This window comes from Arachis hypogaea, chromosome 19 (assembly GCF_003086295.3).
Source record: "Arachis hypogaea cultivar Tifrunner chromosome 19, arahy.Tifrunner.gnm2.J5K5, whole genome shotgun sequence".
NCBI lineage: Eukaryota > Viridiplantae > Streptophyta > Magnoliopsida > Fabales > Fabaceae > Arachis > Arachis hypogaea.
Genome location: NC_092054.1, coordinates 2,707,486 through 2,727,314, shown reverse-complemented (window position 1 = coordinate 2,727,314; position 19,829 = coordinate 2,707,486). Strand labels below are relative to the sequence as shown.

The window sequence follows — 19,829 nt, the reverse complement described above, 5'->3', positions numbered from 1 at the left end:
GATGCTGTGACTTTTGAAATTGTTATTCGTGCTTTGTTTGAAAAAGGTGAGAATGACATGGCGGAGAAACTTCTTCGGGAAATGGTTGCTAGAGGCTTATTGAATTGATAAAAGAAGGTAAGATACATCAACTCAAATTGAAATTACATCTCATTGTTGCTGAATATGTATCATAGTTTTGTAAATTCTGTGTCTGTTGGATAAGAGGACTTTGGCAATGCCATAACATTAATTAATTTTGCACTTTCGAGTTTTGCAGTTGCTATCATCCTTTTTAATTCCACTACTTTATTGATTCTTTAGATGATATTCCTAGTTATAGCTTACAGATTTAGCGTTTAAGATCTCTTTATAGCAATAGAGTGTTCTTTACTGTTATTCTATGAGATCATGTATTTATCATGCTACAAACTAAGCAAAACTAAGAAGATTGGAAATTTTGTTTTGTTGTTTGTTGTTTGTTCTCTGCTATTCTAAAATGCATGTCCCCTCTTTTCATCAACCTAAGCAACATCGAGTCAAGGTTAATATGGTTTAGTTATCTCAAGATTTTTGGCCATTTTCTTAATTAATGCTACTCAGTTGCATTGCTTAGAAATTGCTTCTGCTGAAAATATGTACATTATGAAATACTTTTTCGGAGAATGTTTTTCTGTTAATTCTTAGATAAATTACTTCATTATTTCTTGTGTAGACATTATTCCATTGTCTCTAAGTCTCTGTTCATTAGCATTTTAAAAAAAGTTACTGGCTTGGAGTTTTGTTATATGGTGTTTGTGATGGGGGTGTTAAAAGTGAAACAATACAGAATTCTGAGTGTTTGCTAATTTTGCCTCCAAATACTAATTTTCCCTGCACATATCCTTCCAATTCCTAATTTTCGATCATCATCATTCAATCATAATTTTTCTCTCCAAATAATTCAACTATTCATATTGTTATAGAATTTATATTCAAGAATACTATCTTCTTCCAATTCTGCAGAATCTATTCTGCTTTCTTTGTTGCAAAAAAATGTTAATACATTGATGAAGATACTGTAATATGGCAAAATGATCAAAGAATTAAAGAATCATTGAATTGCTCTATGATAACTCTAAGTACATGCATTTTAGTTGCAATTGATGACATGAAATCTCATAATATAATCTCATCGAAGCAAGCAAGCCCCCTTCCCAAAAACAATAATAAAAAAAATTTCAGCATCAAATAAACAAAAATTCATATACATGAATTTTGTTGAACTATTAATCTAAAATAGAGCAGCAGCCAACAAAACAAAAAAGCTTGGAACACCAAAACGAATGAGTCCTGTTGCACTTGATGCTTCAGCAGGGAACCAAACATTTTAGGGTCTAGCTTTATATCTGAAACCAGCAAATGTAGTTTGAATTTTTGTTATTACACATGTATCAATGAGTCTCCAATAAATGTAAAATTAACAAACTAATTGATTTGAAATTAGTAATAAATTAATTTATTATTGGATAAATTTATTCATTACTATGCATTATTAAAAAATATAGATATATTTATTGCTTTGTATTTGTATCGGTAAAGTATTAGTAACGTTTGTTTTGACGTACTGAGACTCAGACTCAGTATCATGTTTGTTGGTTCAGAGACTAGTACTAAAATTTCTGTCTCTGTCTCCAAAATTTCAGTATTTCAGTACTTCCAAAAAGTAGGGACACAGGGGACTAAAATTTTTAGAGATCGATACTGAAACTTTAATAACATTTTATACCTAAAATACCCTCATTTCAATTAATTAATTCCAATTTTACCCTTTGTACAAATTAAGTTAGAGTTTCATTCTTGTTTTAATTTCTGTCTCTCATTTTGCACCAAACAGAATACTGAGATTTATTTCAATCTCTGTCTCTTAGTTTCTGTCTCTTAGTCTCAGTCTTTCCGTCTCTCTGTCTCTCCACTAAACGCAAGTTCTAACGTCTAGGTTAACTCCTAGTTCTATTTCCAATGTTTGAAACAACATGTTTTATCTCTAAACATATTTATTTTGTCCTATTTTAATTTTCTAGTCAAAATTATTTTTTTTAAAATACACTTTTTCTATTATGATTTTTTTTAGGTAGCAACAAATATCGTAATTAGAGTGATTATAGTGGTGGTGGTTTTAATATTTTGAAAGTGAAAATAACAGAAGAATAAAAGAAATAAGAAAGCAATAATAGTGAAAAAATAATATTTTTGAAAAAATATTAGTTTCGACCAAAAATTTAAAATAGAATGAAATAAAATATTTGTGGAAAAAAAAATGTTTTAAGCGTTATGAACTAAAATAAAATTTAACTGAAATTTTAAAGTCTAAAATAATACTTTTGCCTTGCATAAATTATCCATGAAAGGATTCTAGTAATTTTTTCTCATCTACTTTGAGAGAATTTAGTTATTTTCAAATCCAAAAGATGTGTTTTTTCTATTTTTTAAGAAATAATTTTAAAAATTAACTTTAGATAAATATATTTTTCATATATAAATTACTTTAAAACTGCTTAAATTTTATTAACCTTGTTCACAAAAATTTCAAAATTCAATGCTTTTTTTAGATATGAAAATTTCAATGCTTCAAACACAATAGTACTGGTTGATCATTTATCTGATACTGGTGGGCTTTGTACTGTAATAAAAACAAAATAACACAAGTTGAATGTTAAAATCAAGTCATCCATCAAATGAACAAAATTTGAAGAATACAAATTATAGACATTATGTTATTAATTCAAAATTTCAACTACATTGTGCGAAAGCTCAACACAAGTACACAACTCAGTGAACATTATATAATGCATATATTGATTGGGTGAAAACGGGGATAATATAATAGGGAACGATTCCACAAACTATAAAATGTTCATCTATTTGTTTTAATTTGTTTAATTAGTAGGTTGTAGCTATAATGGTTTTGTTCTCTTAATTTGATTATGGATCTTTCAATGAAAAATGCAATTTCTCGGTTGTTAAATTTCTAAACCAAGAAAAAAGATATAATAATGAAAATGTTACTATGAATAAAAGAAAAAAAATTATAAAAATAATTAATATTCCTATTCAGTTCAATTAGATATCCTTTAAAAATTGTTCTTTATTCAACTTTTTATTACAATATTTAAAAAAAAAGAAAAATTCACTCCCATTCTCCTGAAAGATGCTAAAAAGACACTCTTTTCCCTTCTATTTATAAAATATATATTTTCCTTTTCTTATAAGTTATAACTTTTAAAAAACCTACTCTTTAATCCATTTTAAATTTTTTGTGTTAACTAATGTTAACTTTATCTATTTTTAAATAAAAAATAAATTATTTTTTACAAAAATATCTTTTAGCAAAAATTTTATTTTTTTGTCATTAAATTTTGCTTACCAAAATATGCTTTAATAAATTATCTTTTATTAATTAAATTGTATTTTTACTAAAATATTTTTTAAAAATTTAATTTTTTTTAAATATCCTTCAACAATTTTTTAATTATTAAATTATGATTTTATCAAAATTTTCGTTAACAATTATAGTTATATTTTATTATTAATTTTTCGATATCAATATATATTATTTTAATATTAAATAAAAAATCTGGTAAAATTATTTTCAGATATCAATATATATTAATTGTTATACATATTAACAGTGATAATATTTTTTTATTTAATGTTAAAATAATATATATTGATATCATAAAATTAATAATAAAATATAAAAATAATTGTTAATAAAAATTTTGATAAAATTATAATTTAATATTTAAAAAATTATTGAAGGATATTTTAAAAAAATTAATTATCAATTTTTTTTAAAAATATTTTGGTAAAAATATAATTTAATCAATAAAAAAATAATTTGTTAAAGGATATTTTGGTAAGTACAATTTAATGGAAAAAAATAAAATTTTTGCTAAATGATATTTTTGTAAAAATAATTTTTTAGATAAAGTTAATATTAATATAATATAAAAAATTTAAAATAAATTAAAGAGGAGATTTTTTAAAAGTTATAAGAAAAGAAAATATATATTTTACAAATAAAAAAATATTATTTTAATATCTTTTAAAAGAGAAGAATAAATTTTTTTTATTTATAAAAATAGTTAAAATTATTCAATGATTTTATATTTTTTATTAAATTATTTAATATAATATATATTAATATTATAATTATTATTAAAAAATATTTTTACGTGAATAACAACCGACTAATAATGCTGTTAATGAATTAACCATGACGTTAAAGAAATGTTTGCATATGAGACCATTAATTTATAGATTTGGATCCTCTAAAGTTTGAATTTTACTCTAGAGAATAAAGTGTGATCTTATACACTTGAATAATTTTTTTTTATATTTATTTTTTGTCCCACCTATAAAATCAATAATAAAAGATCACATTTTATTCTCTAAAATAAAATTTAAACTTTAGAGAATCTATAACTTCTTATTAGTTTTTTTTGGTGACTCAATTTCTTATTAGTTTAAAGATGATCAACTGCTATTTAACTACATGGGTTTTCCTAAATGAATTTATTCAAAGAAAAAATTGATGATAAAGATTCACATCTACTTATTAATTGAAAATTGTTAAATAATTAATATATTTAATTAAATTATTATCTAATAATTAATTAGTTAGAAGACACTCACCAAAAAAAAAAAATTAGTTAGAAGACGAATGTTTACCAATCCTATGTGGCTGAGAAAGAAGCTACGTGGCAGCCCATGGACCCTTAACAATTTCCTCCACAGTATTACGTGGCAAAACCCACATCTCACACTAGCAATAGCATCGAACTTGGTTAGTTATTACAACTTGCAGCGCACGTTAGAAACCAACCACCCTTGTTCACGTAAAAAGGCGCGAACGTAACAATAACCCGTAACACTCAAAATAGATTCAAACATAGTTTCCTTTCTCTTCTATCATCTCCTTCGTTACGATGTTATCCGGGTCGGGTTCATCGGTGATGTGGTTTCGGAAAGGTCTTCGGATCCACGACAACCCGGCGCTACAACTTGCTTCACAAGGCGCGTCTCATCTCTACCCGCTATTCGTGGTGGACCCGCATTATATGGAGCCTGACCCGACCTCATTCTCGCCCGGTTCGTCGCGCGCGGGTCTTAACCGCATCAAGTTCTTGCTGGAGAGTCTTGTGGACTTGGATCTCAGCCTCAAGAACCTTGGCTCGCGTTTATTGGTTCTTAAGGGTGACCCTGCCGAAGTTCTCATTCGCTGCTTGAAGGAGGTGGCTACTGCATTTTCTCCTTCGACATTCTTATGTCATTCAATTGTTCATGTTTATGCTGCATCTGATTATAAATTGTCATATCGCAAGAGGAACTGAATTTCATAATCACTGCTTGAATGTATGATAATTTGATGGTATAGAATTGTTCAGTGTATCAAAATTAAACTGATTTAGGGTTTAATTACTCAATGCAAATAATTTTCACGAAGACATTTAAATCGTTGTTGTTAAGTAGATAAAAGAAATTGGTTGTTTCTTAGATAATGAGCATGAAAGCTTATTGGATGAGTTTTACATTTACAGTTCACGAAAATTAAACTCAAAATAATATTATATAATTATTTTCAAACACAAATTAGTTTGAATAACAAAAATAGGTTTCTTTCCTTATCTTTGTTTTATAAGGGTATTTAGCTTTTTCACTTTCTTTATTTTTTATTTCTCCCTTTTGGAATCATTCTGAGGATAGAGACAAACTTTAAGGTATTTATTTCTGTTTGTTCTTTTGCTTGAAGCAGTGGAACGTCAGAAAGCTATGTTTTGAGTATGACACTGAGCCATATTATCAGGCTCTAGATACTAAAGTAAAGGTAATGTTTGCTTGGATTTTGGCCTCTTGATCAACCAACTCCTTATTGTTTATTCATTTTTCATTTTTAATTTTTCTTTTGTCAGAACTTTGCACTTGGAGCTGGGATTGAGGTTTTCTCTCCTGTGAGTCACACACTCTTCAATCCCACAGAAATTATAGAGAGGGTAAATTTAATACTTGAACAATACTCTGCAATTTAACAATTGATGAATTTTATTTGAATTAGTGAATAGTCCCTCAACAATGTTCGCATTATGGTTCTCTTAACTGATGATTCATTTGTCCATCTTCTTCTGTTACTGCCAAAATTAGAACGGAGGGAAGCCACCACTTACTTATCAATCATTCACCAAAATTGCGGGGCAACCACCGCCACCTCTCACAATCACACACTCTTCTCTTCCTCCCATTGGTATTCTTGGGAGCTGTGATATTTCTGAGGTTCCTACAATTGAAGACCTTGGATATGGAGATGCTAAACAGGTACATATCATTTTTTAGATTAGATTAGCTCTCTTCACGAGCACCAAATGAGATATGTTAAATTCAGGATGAATTCTCTCCTTTCAAAGGCGGTGAATCGGAAGCGTTGAAGAGGCTGGCAGAATGCATGAAAGACAAGGTAATTTCAGCATTCTAGCATTAGAGAATGAAAAGTTGCAAGCTCCATGCTGTGATGTCACTTCATCATTAACATATAAAGTTGCTGTTTGTTGCTGAAAGATCAAATGCATGTAATTTGTAATAACGTACTTCTATAGCTTGTTTTATCTGAACCCTTTTTTTTTGGTTAAATATGATTTTAGGCATGGGTCGCAACGTTTGAGAAACCAAAGGGTAATCCATCTGCATTTCTTAAGCCCGCAACAACTGTTTTATCACCTTACTTAAAAGTAAGTCAAATTATGTAATATTGAATTTTCAACTTGACCTTTTCTGTTCTTTTCAATTGCAAATCATGACATAATCTCGAGATTCTTTCTGTATTTCTTGCTTTTTATTAATTTCCTGGGCAGTTTGGTTGTCTTTCCTCCAGATATTTCTACCGGCAGATTCAAGATGTCTATGAAACCATGCCGAAGCATACATCACCACCTGTGTCTCTTCTAGGACAGGTAAATGGTATTTCCCCAATTTAAGTCTTGCATTGTTTTCCAAGATCTATATATCTTGAAGAAACTGAAGCTGTTACCTGTTGTCAACATTTCCAGTTATTGTGGAGAGACTTCTTTTACACAGTAGCTTTTGGAACTCCAAACTTTGATAGGATGAAAGACAACAAGATATGCAAACAGGTAGAATAAATGTTTGCTAATGTATATTGCATACGAATATTTAACTTTGATTCAATGATAAGGATTGTTTATTTGGATATAAAAACACTTCCACATCTAAAGATAGATTTGGCTAACTGGTTATCTGGCCCTTATGTTTATTCTTCAAGATTTTATTATTTTGTGTTGTACTTGTTATTGTTGATATGTTGAATATTTTTGTCAACAACTATGAGTTTGTCCTCAGATCACTACTTCTTTGTCAAAAGCCAACGTGACACAATTTCTTAATAGATACGAATATTGTTTGAAAAATATTGTTGTAGATTCCTTGGAAGGATGATGATAAACTGTTAGAGGCTTGGAGGGATGGTCGCACAGGATTTCCATGGATTGATGCTATCATGGTCCAGGTTTGAGCTTTGACATCCATTTTAAATGATGCATTGAGAAGCACTAGTTCTATTATTGCAAACTATTCAAATTACTAGTGTGAATGAAAAAAACAAAGCATGATATTCTCAAAAGAGTCAACAATTTGTTATTTTCAGTTGGTAAGAACCAATATATAAAGGATTGTAGCTTTTAGGCGAAAGTTAAATTCGGTTTGGAAGAGATAAAGTGGGACATGTGCGCGTACGCATATGTGTGAAGAGTATGAAGACTAAGCTCAATTTCACAGTCTTGGCTTAATATATGAAATCTCCTTGAGAACCCATCTTAGGAATGCAGTGCTCTAATGGATAATATTGGCCATCTCTATTCTCACTCGGGGATACATATGAATCCATCTTTTCTTCTGTTGTAGCTACGTCAATGGGGTTGGATGCATCATCTGGCACGTCATTGCGTTGCGTGTTTTCTAACTCGAGGTGATCTGGTATACGATTTCAATCCTTTAGACATGCTGAACTTTCTATGCTCCCTTATTCTGTACCAATGTTGTTTGTATTTGCTGACAGTTTGTTCACTGGGAGAGAGGACGTGATGTCTTTGAGAGGCTTCTGATCGATGCAGATTGGGCTATTAATAATGGAAACTGGTTGTGGCTCTCATGTTCTTCCTTCTTTTATCAGGTATGAATTATACATTGCTAGTTGTTAGTTTCAACTTTCAAACTTGTAAATAGAATCTTTAGTGCATCCATTTCTTTCTCTATTTTTTTGTCTTATCTATAATTCTGAGTGTTAATCTTCATCTTAGGTTTCTAAAGTGAATATAGTATAATATTGTAGATGTCTTGGATTTATGTCAGCTTTCTTTTTTTCCCCTGTTAATGCTCACTGGCGCTCCTTCTTGAATTAGTTTTCGTCTAGTTTCCTTTTTGTTTTTCTGACAATGATGCTCGTTGGTGATCCTTCCTATCTGTATTTTGTTATTAGTTATTGAAATTTCAGAGCTTGAATCTTGTATTTTGCACTCACGTCTTTTCTTGTGTATTGCATCATATGACCAGTATAATCGTATTTACTCCCCGACATCCTTTGGTAAGAAGTATGACCCTAATGGTGACTACATTAGGCACTTTCTGCCTGTCTTAAAAGGTATGATTAGCATTGCTTTGTGTTCTATCATGTCAGTTTTCGCCAAATAAGGTGACGTGTTAATAAGAAATTATTTAAGCAGATATGCCGAGGCAGTACATATATGAACCATGGAGTGCTCCTCTAAGCATTCAGACCAAAGCAAATTGTATTATTGGCAAAGACTACCCAAAGCCAGGTCAGTTCTGCTGCTTCGGTTAGTGAATGTTCGATAAGGCTTTATAGTTTACACTGCAAGTCATGCGTATCCTGCTTTGTATGTTTTCTGATTTATCATCGATGTTACTTCCTCTAGGTAGTTTGAAGTTTCTCAAAAGATCACTATCTGGGTGTGATTATATTCTACAAATGTATGGATGTTAATGGCCAGAAAGGATAACTTGAATACTTTTCCTATTCAAATTTAACATCTCTGTTGTTGGACAGAACTGTACGAGGTTCCATATTATCCCTTTCTTATTCTCCAAGGGTTTTGTTTCAGTTGTTTTGCATGATTCCGCGAGTAAAGAGTGCAAAAGGAAAATGGGCGAGGCGTATGCACTGAGCAAAGAACTGGATGGTGTTGTTAATGAAGATGATCTGAAAATCTTGAGAAGGAAACTAGATGAGGGTAAAGAACAAGAGACAAAAGCCAAGAGATCTAGAAACACATCTGGTTTAGCCTAGTGAAATTTCACAACCTAATTTCCCCCCGTCTCTTTCTGATAGCTTGTTGTGGATTTCAAGATTATGCATGTTTAGAATGTTGTTTTGCCTTTTAATCACATCGTTGTGTTGTAGTGAATAGCCGCATATATGCTAATTGTAGTAGTCAGGGGAACGTTGGTAATACCATGAGAGGTTGTATTCTAACTTTACAAACTAGTTAGTATTTAGAGAATGTTATAATATTGTATGAACATTAAACAGGGGGACACCATCTTTGTAATTTTATAGTTGTGTGTACTGTATTCAACTGAATTAACTTGCTTTAATGTGGAGTATCTTTCTTGGATTGATTTGACCTCTAAAAAATGGTAAAGATCTCCATTAGATTATTTCAATTCTTAATTAACAAAAGGCTAATCTTTGAAGGCACCAAAGAAATAAAAGGAAAAAGCCTAATTAATTACTAAATGAGTAACTTGGGAGAGCAAACAACCAAATAACCAGTAAAATTCCAAAGATGGAATGGAATCCTCCATTTCCATAAGAAACTCCAATTAGCAACAACAAAAACAGTGGTTAGTTTTATGTCCCAGCCAATAGCACATTGGAAATTGGCAAATTGCATTTGATTTGCACTTTCCATCCTGTGGCACGTGCCACATAACCCTTCTCACGTGCCAAGTCAATCCCCTAGTAAACTACTCTAGTCCAAGACTCAACCCTCTCTCTCGGTCTGCGAACAACTCAACACAGAACGGCAACAACTCCAGCTTCAGCAATCTGCATCCATTGCTCTTCAAAACGACGCCGTTTCCATCAATAAAAGGGGCGTGACCTGAGATCAACCATCAACCATGTGGCGGAGGCTACTCTCTTCTAACCTCAAATCCCTAATTTCCCATTCTGCCCCTCTTTCATCTACCACTCCCCGATCTGCTTCCGCCGCCGCCAGATTCGCCACTGCCGCCACCGCTTCCCACTCCTCCACCCTCCTCTCCCGCCACTTCTCCACCCAATCTGGTACTCCGTCCTCCACTCTTTGCTCATGATTTTCTTAGAACTGTGTTAGGAATAGTTTATTTTCAACAATCTTTATTATGACCCCAAAAATGTTGCTTAAAAAAGGAATAGAAAAAGAAAAGAAAAAGTGTGTTTATTTATTTAGTTTTGGTGAGGATTAATGGTGTTGTGGGCTTGTGGCAGATGATGGTAAAGCAGTGAAGAAGACTGTTCAGGATGTAATGCCAATTGCTACTGGGCACGAAGCTGAGGAGATTCAGGCTGATCTTGAGGTAACTATTCTTCCTTTTTCTTTTCCTTCATTTAATTTTGAATTTTGTTCTGAATGAAGTGTTCAGTAACTTATCTGGTGGTAATGGGGATACCTTTGTAATTTTTGTTCTGAATTTTGTGATTAGGAAAAAAAAATATATTGTTTAAAGTGTTTTAAAAAATCTACTCTTTTATATGCCCTAATTTTGGGGCTAAGAATTGGAGAATTTATGGTTTTATAATTAGCCGGTTTTGTGATCAGATAAGCATATAGTTTAAGTGTTGACGAAAGAACTATTAACAAAAGAGCTTTTGTCTATGTGTGCGAAACCGATTTGTAAATGTAACAGAGTGATTTGCTGCTAAGTATGTGTTTTCGGCACCTTAAGAGCATATCTAATTTCTTCTCTGTTTTGTCAGGGGAGGGATATCCTTGAAATAGATCATCCTGAAGGTCCTTTCGGTACAAAGGTTGGTGTTATTGCATGCTATTTTCCCCTGGTCTTCTACATGGGTTTCGCTTTCTCAATAACTAGAGTGACATTTCTTGTAATTGTTGAAAATTTCTTGGGAAATTCTTAGGAATGCAGATGGATAAATAATGGTTTTTGTATATGTCAAAGAAAAATGGAGCATATGGAATGTTAGTTTATATAAATTCCAATTTAGGAAGAAAATTAGAAATGGTACCATACATAGGTTACAAGATTATAGTGTCTTGGATCAATTATCCAATATGATGGGAAATAGAGGGAGACATAAACAATGAGGTTCTAGATGGGTGGTTAACGGGGAGAAGTGCTTAAGCTATTTTTTCTGATTAAAATATGTAGTAATAAGGATCAAGCATAAATTTTTGCGCAAAACTATAAAATTGGTAATGTTATCGGACCGAATATTGAATGGTGAGTCAACAAGAAAGTAATTCCTAAGTTTCAGAGATGTGATGCTGTTAGATTAGTTAGTGCCTTAGTGGACACACTAGAAAGTTGATATAGTGCTTACTGGAAAGAAAATGATGCAATCTCACCTTTGGTTATTTGGTAATGTATGGAGAAAACCTATGGAGGTCCCAATAAGGATAGTGGATTAAATAGATCACAGTCGAATAGCTAGATGTAGGGGGAGACGGAGACATAGAAAATAAATACAATAGGTGAAATTAACGAAAGAGATTTAGATGGTAATGCCTTAATTCCTTAAATGTAAATATAATTTATGATAGAACGCTATGGCATTGCTTGACGTGTAATGACCCACCTAGTGGGACAAGGAAAGTGTTGCTTGTTTTGAATTTTGTTGTTGATGTTATGATCCTCTTTATAAGCAATTGCAATCCAACAAGGCATGAGGATGTAAAGATGGTAGACTAAGTAAGAGTAAGCATAAGGCAGAAAATCAATCAAGGGACCTCATCTATTGTGCGATTTGATGTGTTTATGTCTTTTTGTGTTGAATCATTTACGAGATTTTCTACGGTTGGTTTTTTTCTTTTTTTAATAAAAATAAATTCCTGTCTACATTTATTGTTGATGCAAGGACATGTCTGCTATGCATCTAATATTCATGTTTCCTACTTTCTTCCCCAAAGGTTAATAATGATTCTTATGGCCATAATATATTTTTGGCATAGCGATAATATTCACTATAATGGTTTTGAAGAATGTTACATCAATATCTACTTTTTGTCATTGGTTTTGTCAGGAAACACCAGCTGTTGTTAAATCTTACTATGATAGAAGGATAGTTGGATGCCCAGGAGGTGAAGGTGGTGAGTGCTCCTAGTCTTTCTTAATGTGTCCTTGATTGTTAGCTTCTTTACAAATTCATAAAAATATGTTGCATTTTAATTACGACATTGAGAAGGTGAATAACATGATTGCAGAGGATGAGCATGATGTTGTCTGGTTTTGGCTGGAGAAAGGCAAGCCTCATGAATGCCCAGTTTGCTCTCAGTACTTTGTGGTAAGCTGAGAATCACACTTTACCGAGAAAAGGACAAATAAGTCCCTGATCTTTTATCACGAAGACAAATAAATCCCTCGCCAAATTAAATTATAAATAAGTCCCTGACCTTTGTAAATGGGAGACACATGGATCATTCTAGCAATGGTTTGAATATGGTACAGAAGGACCTATGTGTCCCTCGTTTACAAAGGTTAGGACCTATTTGTAATTAAATTTGGTGAGGCATTTATTTGCCTTCGGGATAAAAGATTAAGGTAATATTTGTCATTTTCTCTTAATATTTTGCTGTCACAATCTTCTGTGGCAAGTTGAGAATCACAAAATATATCTTTTACTGTTAACCTAAATATATTTTTGTTTTCCTGGACTTGTATACATTGAATTCTCAACAACCGTTGCTTGTTATTGACTATACAGACTGAAGCTGCTTCTGCATATTATGTTCTAGGGCTTATAGTTCCTTTAACAATTTAACTTCAACTAACATTTCTGCAATCTGAATGCATGGACTAGTGATATGTGAGATTATCTGGTATTGTTGCATGTTTTTGGTGTTTTAAGCCTATTGCAAGAACATTCTAAATTAGTTCGTTTGAAAGTGTGGGCCTTCAATCTTCGGTGTCTATTTTGAACATTCTTCGGTATTGTTATTCATTACCATTTAAAGCTTTAAGTTCGGCTTTACCTGTCCTTTTCCTTGCAAAAACAAATTATTAGTCCAGCAAGGATTTTTATTTTGGGTTAGATCAAAGATTTTAGTGGCTGAAGATCATCTTAAATCTAATAAAAGTATTAACAGCTCAACAATTTCTTGAAGCATTGGTTAACATCCACAAAAGTAGTTTGAAAAGCTGCAGGAATCTGATTTTTGTTCTCATCCACTAGTTTCATAAACGCTTTGATGTATCTGAAAACTGATGGTTTGTCCATAAACACGTATAGCGGCACATAAATCGTTGTTATCGGCATGCCACTTTTTGTTCTTATGGACAATCAGACCTGAAGTATCGCATTGCATAGGTTTTATCTAAACTGTTGTCATGTGTGCATCTTTTGCATGAATGAACTGTTGACAGCCAGAAACCAATTAAGAACATTAGTAGTTGTAATTATCAGTGGAGAATGACACTAATTATTGTATGCTCTTTTGCCATTACAGCTTGAAGTGGTGGGACCTGGCGGAGATCCTTACGGACACGGGGACGACGAACACCACCATTAATTTGCATCCTTCAAATTTCCTTCTGGAATAAATTCGAGAAAGATGGAGAGACATTGTTTAGCATACACTGAGAGGGCTTTCCAAAATCCTGGAGCCTATGTTTGGTTTTGATTTGTCTATACCTTTGTTGTGTTGTTGCAACTTTCCTGCTGAGATAGAAAGTTTCGGTGATTATTCAGATGCTTGAGCTGTCAATTCCCTTTAGATCTTGTGGTGCCTTTGTGAAATAATTGATGGCAACTTTGATGATTCTTTAACTCAGGTTGGATTTATAGAAAGAGATTTAAGCATCCAAAGTCCTAAACCATGAAAATGAATTAAGGCATCATTTTTATAAGGAATTTTTCCATATTAAAGACTTGTGTGTGCTTTTTATAGTTGTTTTCTCACTGGTGATGTTACAAGAATATGATGGGTTTTTAAGTGACATTTCAAATAGTAAGACTTAAAATATGAATGTTTGTTAGCATTGAAAACCACATTCTAAGTTAGAATATAATTTCAATGTCAATGTCAGTGATCATTGTCTATTTTGTTTACACTCAACTAAAAGATTTTCAGTGTCTTAGACTATTTGGATGTGAAATTAATATTAGATGAATAAAAAAATTTGTTGAATCTAATCTTAATATTGGCATAAGATATTTGTCTAAATAATTCATGTGTTAATAATAGAATGTTTTAACTTTATTTTGATAAAAATATTTATTACAACAAATTATTTTGTTTAACAATATGATGTACAAAAGTTATTGAAATTATAATTTTAACAAACTTCATTAAGACTTGATAAGAGTATAATTTTATCCCATCCTGTGATATTTCACTTGGTTGATGGATAAAAATAAATTGCATGTTTTTTTTATGAAGGAATTAATGCGTAAACCATATATAAAATTTACATGTGATAAATTTCGTTTTCAACTAAACATATCCCAAGTAAGACTAGTGACCATTTAAATTGGAGTAAAGAAAATGATGCTTAGTGGTGGATATCAAAAATGAATTTGCTTCATACAAAGCATAGAAATCAGAATATGCACTGTTGCACACAACACATTTCCTTTTCTTCATTCAATAAAAATCAAAAGAGAAATTTGAGTGAAAGGCTACCATTTTCTCCCTCTTTTGCCAAATCAAACAAAACCATTGAAAGATAGAGTAAGTACTGAAATACCGAAATGACAACTAAATATTCTAAATTCTTAGTAAGATTTATCCCAAAATTCCTATTCTCGTTTTTAGCTCCCTTAGAAATGAAATATAAGTGAAGCATATTACGTGCCCACTAAAAATTAACCGTTAAATCAGTTATTATATATTTATATATATTAATTTATATATTTTTAATTAAATAATCAAATTTATTATAGTCGAATAATCAACTTTTTAGTCAATGAGTTATAGTTCAAATGACATAGTCTCTCCATACTCAATTAAGAGGTTGCGGGTTCGAGTCTCCTATCGTTGATAAAAAAAAAATCAAATTTTTTACAGTAAAATAACAAAATATTTTATAAAATATTAACTACGTATATTTATATAATAACTTATTTTGAATTAACTTTTTATACGTATGTAACATTATTAGTGAAACACAATCAAGTAATTGGATTTGGGACAGAATAGATTCTAATTAAGGCTCGTTTCTAGCATCTTATTAATCATGAGTAGTTAGGAAATAGTTACATTATCTTTGAAATTGAAACTATAAGAAGTGACAAATGTACATTGAATTATGGGAAAAAATATTTCGTACATAGCTTTATATCTAATATTATTATTCCCTATAGATGAATCATATTTTCTCATTGAAGATGTTATGCTTTAGCTAGCATATATTTCACAAAAACTTGGACGACTATTAACGGTGCCAGCTTCCAATATTCCTGTCAGAATCAACCAAACTTTACAGCTTAGTTAATGGAAGCAAAGTCACATTATGAGGATATTCAATTCAATTTAAAGCATGTTTTGGAATTCATTGTATTTCTTTAAAATTTGAAGGGTATATATACATATAATCTTAGACAATTCTTGTATAATGTAATATGAGTATATATATGACCCAATAAAAAATAGGTTTAATTACTCTGTTGATCCTTATAGTTTCGCAAAATTTTTAATTAGGTCTCTATATTTTTTTTCCTTTTAATTGAGTTCTTGCACCAAATATTTTCTTTAATTGGGTCCCTACACTTTTTTTTTCCTTTTATTTAGGTCTCTATACCAATTCTTTTTTTTTAGTTGGGTCCCTATAAAATTAAGTCAATTACTACTAAGAGGGACTTAATTGAAAAAAAATTAATGCAGGGACCTAATTAAAAAGAAAAAAGTATAGGGACCTAATTAAAAATTTCATGAAACTATAGAGACCAATAGAGTAATTAAACCTAAAAATTAAGGAGAATACTATGCCAGCAACTTTGACAATTTTAAAAATCAAATTATCGATGGATAAATATTGATTTTAGATAATATTATCGACAGTTCAGTAAGTCCTTGATTTTATTAGCTTTTTAAAAAATCGACACGTTAAAAAGCGACAATTATGACCGTCGATTTTGCCGTCGATTTTTAATATTATCACAATTTTGCCGTTGATTTTGTCGTCGATTTTAATGGTGTTTTTTGTAGTGTTTTTAATATTTTCAGTTATTTTTTTAAATTAATTAATACTTTATGATGTACATATTATTAATTATTTACATATTTGATGATAAATATGATAAAATAGTAACTCTTTATTATGCATTTATATATATTTGTGGAATTTAGCTATATGCAAGATCTAATGCTTAAATATAATTGTTTTCAAAGAAGTTAATTAGTATATGTAGAATAGGAGTTGAATTTTCATGGAAAAAAAAAAAGTTATTCTTATGTATGTATATAATCTTACATGAAAATTATTTTGAAGAAATATATGTCTTTGATATATATAAACTTGCATTCAAGAACAGTCTTTTTGGAGAAAGAGATAATATTTATTAGTCCCAAAATATTCTTGGATTGAAGCTCTCTCCCTAATTTTTAAATGAATCTTCACCTAATCAATTATATTATTATATAGCACAAAACTTGAAGAAAATCAAAATGCTTTTTTCCCTATAAATCATCGATCAAATCCTGAAAAATTCTTCATCAATGAGTCCCCTTTATATAAACGCACAAACGAGGCACACAGTTCAGAAACTTATTGGAAGTATCTGATCCTCAAAGAGACAATTATCCCATTTTTCTAGTGCATTTTACATTATGTTTTTCATTTAATTTGTCTTATTATAAGTATATAAGTTAATTTATTTTATTCTTATTATTTTATGATTAATCTAAGTAATTCATCCAAATTAAGATATTATGTGCATACTAAAAATCAGTTATTAAATCAGTCTTTATTATTATATATTTGTGTATGTATTATTTAACTTATTTTTAACGTCTATATATTTTAAATTTTAATAGAATAGCTAATTTAATTTATGACTAATTTTTTATACACGTATCATAATTGATATTTCGTGTTAAAAAGTAAAATTAGAAATAAAGAGACTTATTAGTTGTAGTTCACAAATGTCTAGTCAATAGATGAATACTAGCTTAATTCTCTGCCTCTGATCTAGCTAGAAGAGAATAATTATTTGAGTAAAATGATAATTAGATTTTTGAAGAAATTGATTTTGAATTAATTAGTTTTTGAAGGAAAAAAAAGTACTAATTAAATCTTTTAAGATAGTAAATAGTGGATATGTATGTCCTTCTGTCAATAAATAGTGCGAAACGAAATTATTTATGTATTTTGTTATTTACACTGGTGCATGCATGTCTCGTTATTATCACATGAGTAGGAAAATGATTTAGTTTTTTATAATTATTCATTTTTTATCTTTTAATTTTTTATATATCGTTTATCATCTACTCTTTATTTATCACAAATTTTATTAAAATAAGTGAAATTTCACTAAAAAAATTGTTATCTACATAACTATCTTTCATAGATAGATACAATATATATAAATATTACAGTTAAGTTTTAGTTAATAAATTGATAAAAGAACATAATATGTCCGTTTGTTATTCCGAAAAACTAAATTAATACTTTTTTTTTAGATTAATTAATCTAAAATCAAAATCTTAAAAGGCATAATTGTCACTTTACTCTAATCCTTTTTATTATTGAAGTAGTTAGATTGAAATTTTCAGCTTAATAATAGTTCACCGATTGTTCTCCTGTCATTTTCTTCAAAAATGGAATATTTTCCCGGTGTGCATGCTAGCTTATTGCAAACACTTTTTAATTTAGATATGGAAGGAAGAATGGTATAAGACACAGTTAGAGTATATAGGTATTTTACGCAATTATGGCGTCAAGAGTAAATCGGACCCTTCGATTTGTGTTTAAAAAATTAAAAAAAAAATTTGTATTACATAAATTGGACTGTCCGATTTGTATTTTAAACAATTAAAAAAATTTAATAATGAAATCAAACCATCCGATTTTTGTTTTCGAAATAAAAAAATTTTAAAAGTACAAATCGGACCCTCTGATTTTTCTTTCCACACAAATTAGACCATCCGATTTGTGTTCATAATTTTTTTAACAAAGAAATCGGATAGTCCGATTTCTCCACTTTATGGTTCAAAAAAAATTATCCCACATTCATGTCTAGCACCACCCACCTCCATACCCATACACAACACACACTAAATTTGCATATCTAAAAAAATGAGCCTCTCACATCTCTAAAATAATATATCTAAATAAAAAAAATAAAATCAAAACCCAAAGAAATAGATAAATAAATAAAATGAAAATAGTCATATATATTAGTGTTGCATGCACTTATTATATATTTTGGAATTTTTAAGTTTGATTATAGTCAACTTTTGTCTACTTAAGTCACCTAATATTGCAAGATTACACCTATACTACCATATAATAATTTCTTTTAATCTTCAACGATATAAGCTAAGTGGCAACAGCATATATTGTCTGCTATAAATAAATACTCCTATGTGCACTAATTTTTTTAGTGTATTATTTTAAGAATTTAATTTTCATATGCTGTTAGTGTAAAATAATTTTATATATATTTAATTATATAACGTCACATTAATAAAAATAATTATTTTTTATATTGACCATATGAATGGTCATACAAAATAACAGATGTAATTGCACGATTATATAAAATATTTTACATTATTAATGTAATAAAATTAAACTCTTATTTTAATTTAAAGCTATTAATTAATTTAGTGTATATTGTATTGCATTAGTTGGCAGAAAATGTTACTTTAGCAGAGTTCTCTCCTAAGATGAGGGAAAACATGATTTAATTATTTTTTAAAACTAACTAGTATATGACCTTATTAATTATTAGGTATTCAACCATTCCTGGCCATCCAATTAGAATTGACAAGTTATTTTATTCAACTTTTGGTTAAGATACCATTTAATTTCAATATGAATATATAGATCTCGCAGCACAAGTTAAAATAGAACTTAAACCTACCCTACCCTGTCCTATGTACCCCTATTTATATGCAATAACCAAACCTAATATATATTAAGAGTAATGCTAAGTATATACCAAAATTAATTACTAAAGTCAATTATTAGTATAAATATATATTGAAATATAAATATACATTAAAAATAAATTAAATTACACGTATATTTATACATAAATATATTAATAACTAATTTTAGTGTATAAATAATATTTTTGATATATTTATTAACATGTACAAAACTATCACTTATTATTACATTAAACTTTAAAATAGATTAATTAACCTGTAATTTTTCTTAAATTTATAATTAGTCATTTCATGCTTTAGACATTATGGATCTACGAAATATTTTTATATCAAATTGCTTTTCTTTTTGCACCTTTCAAAATATTTTATTTTTATCTGATCATCTCAAATCAAAATTTTATTAGAACCTTAATTATATATAATACTTTAGTTAATCCTAACCAATTTTTAAATATAATATATAGGAACAAGTCATGTAGTCATTTATTCAAAAATTACTACAGACAT

General features: G+C 29.8%; 2 protein-coding genes across 5 annotated transcripts; both read left to right on the top strand.

Moving 5' to 3' along the window:
* The first annotated feature begins 4,824 nt into the window (after positions 1–4,824).
* LOC112775460 ((6-4)DNA photolyase) lies at positions 4,825–9,642 on the top strand. 4 transcript variants are annotated; one of them, XM_072227790.1, is made up of 15 exons: positions 4,825–5,255; positions 5,777–5,848; positions 5,934–6,014; positions 6,163–6,333; positions 6,401–6,472; positions 6,657–6,743; positions 6,867–6,965; positions 7,062–7,145; positions 7,451–7,537; positions 7,933–8,004; positions 8,087–8,200; positions 8,581–8,668; positions 8,751–8,846; positions 8,964–9,018; positions 9,150–9,642. In XM_072227790.1, exons 1-15 carry the CDS (start codon positions 4,950–4,952, stop codon positions 9,160–9,162), a joined length of 1,497 nt encoding a protein of 498 aa, XP_072083891.1. In that variant the 5' UTR covers positions 4,825–4,949; the 3' UTR covers positions 9,163–9,642. The 4 variants fall into 4 exon arrangements, with proteins under 4 accessions (XP_072083891.1, XP_025674865.1, XP_025674866.1 ...); XM_025819081.3 differs by having other exon boundaries at positions 4,843–5,255; positions 5,774–5,848; XM_025819080.3 differs by lacking the exon at positions 8,964–9,018.
* Positions 9,577–14,134, top strand: LOC112775461 (putative cytochrome c oxidase subunit 5b-like). Its single transcript, XM_025819082.3, has 6 exons — positions 9,577–10,336; positions 10,520–10,608; positions 11,009–11,059; positions 12,293–12,359; positions 12,474–12,553; positions 13,716–14,134. Exons 1-6 carry the CDS (start codon positions 10,171–10,173, stop codon positions 13,776–13,778), a joined length of 516 nt encoding a protein of 171 aa, XP_025674867.1. The 5' UTR covers positions 9,577–10,170; the 3' UTR covers positions 13,779–14,134.
* Positions 14,135–19,829: the final 5,695 nt, after the last annotated feature.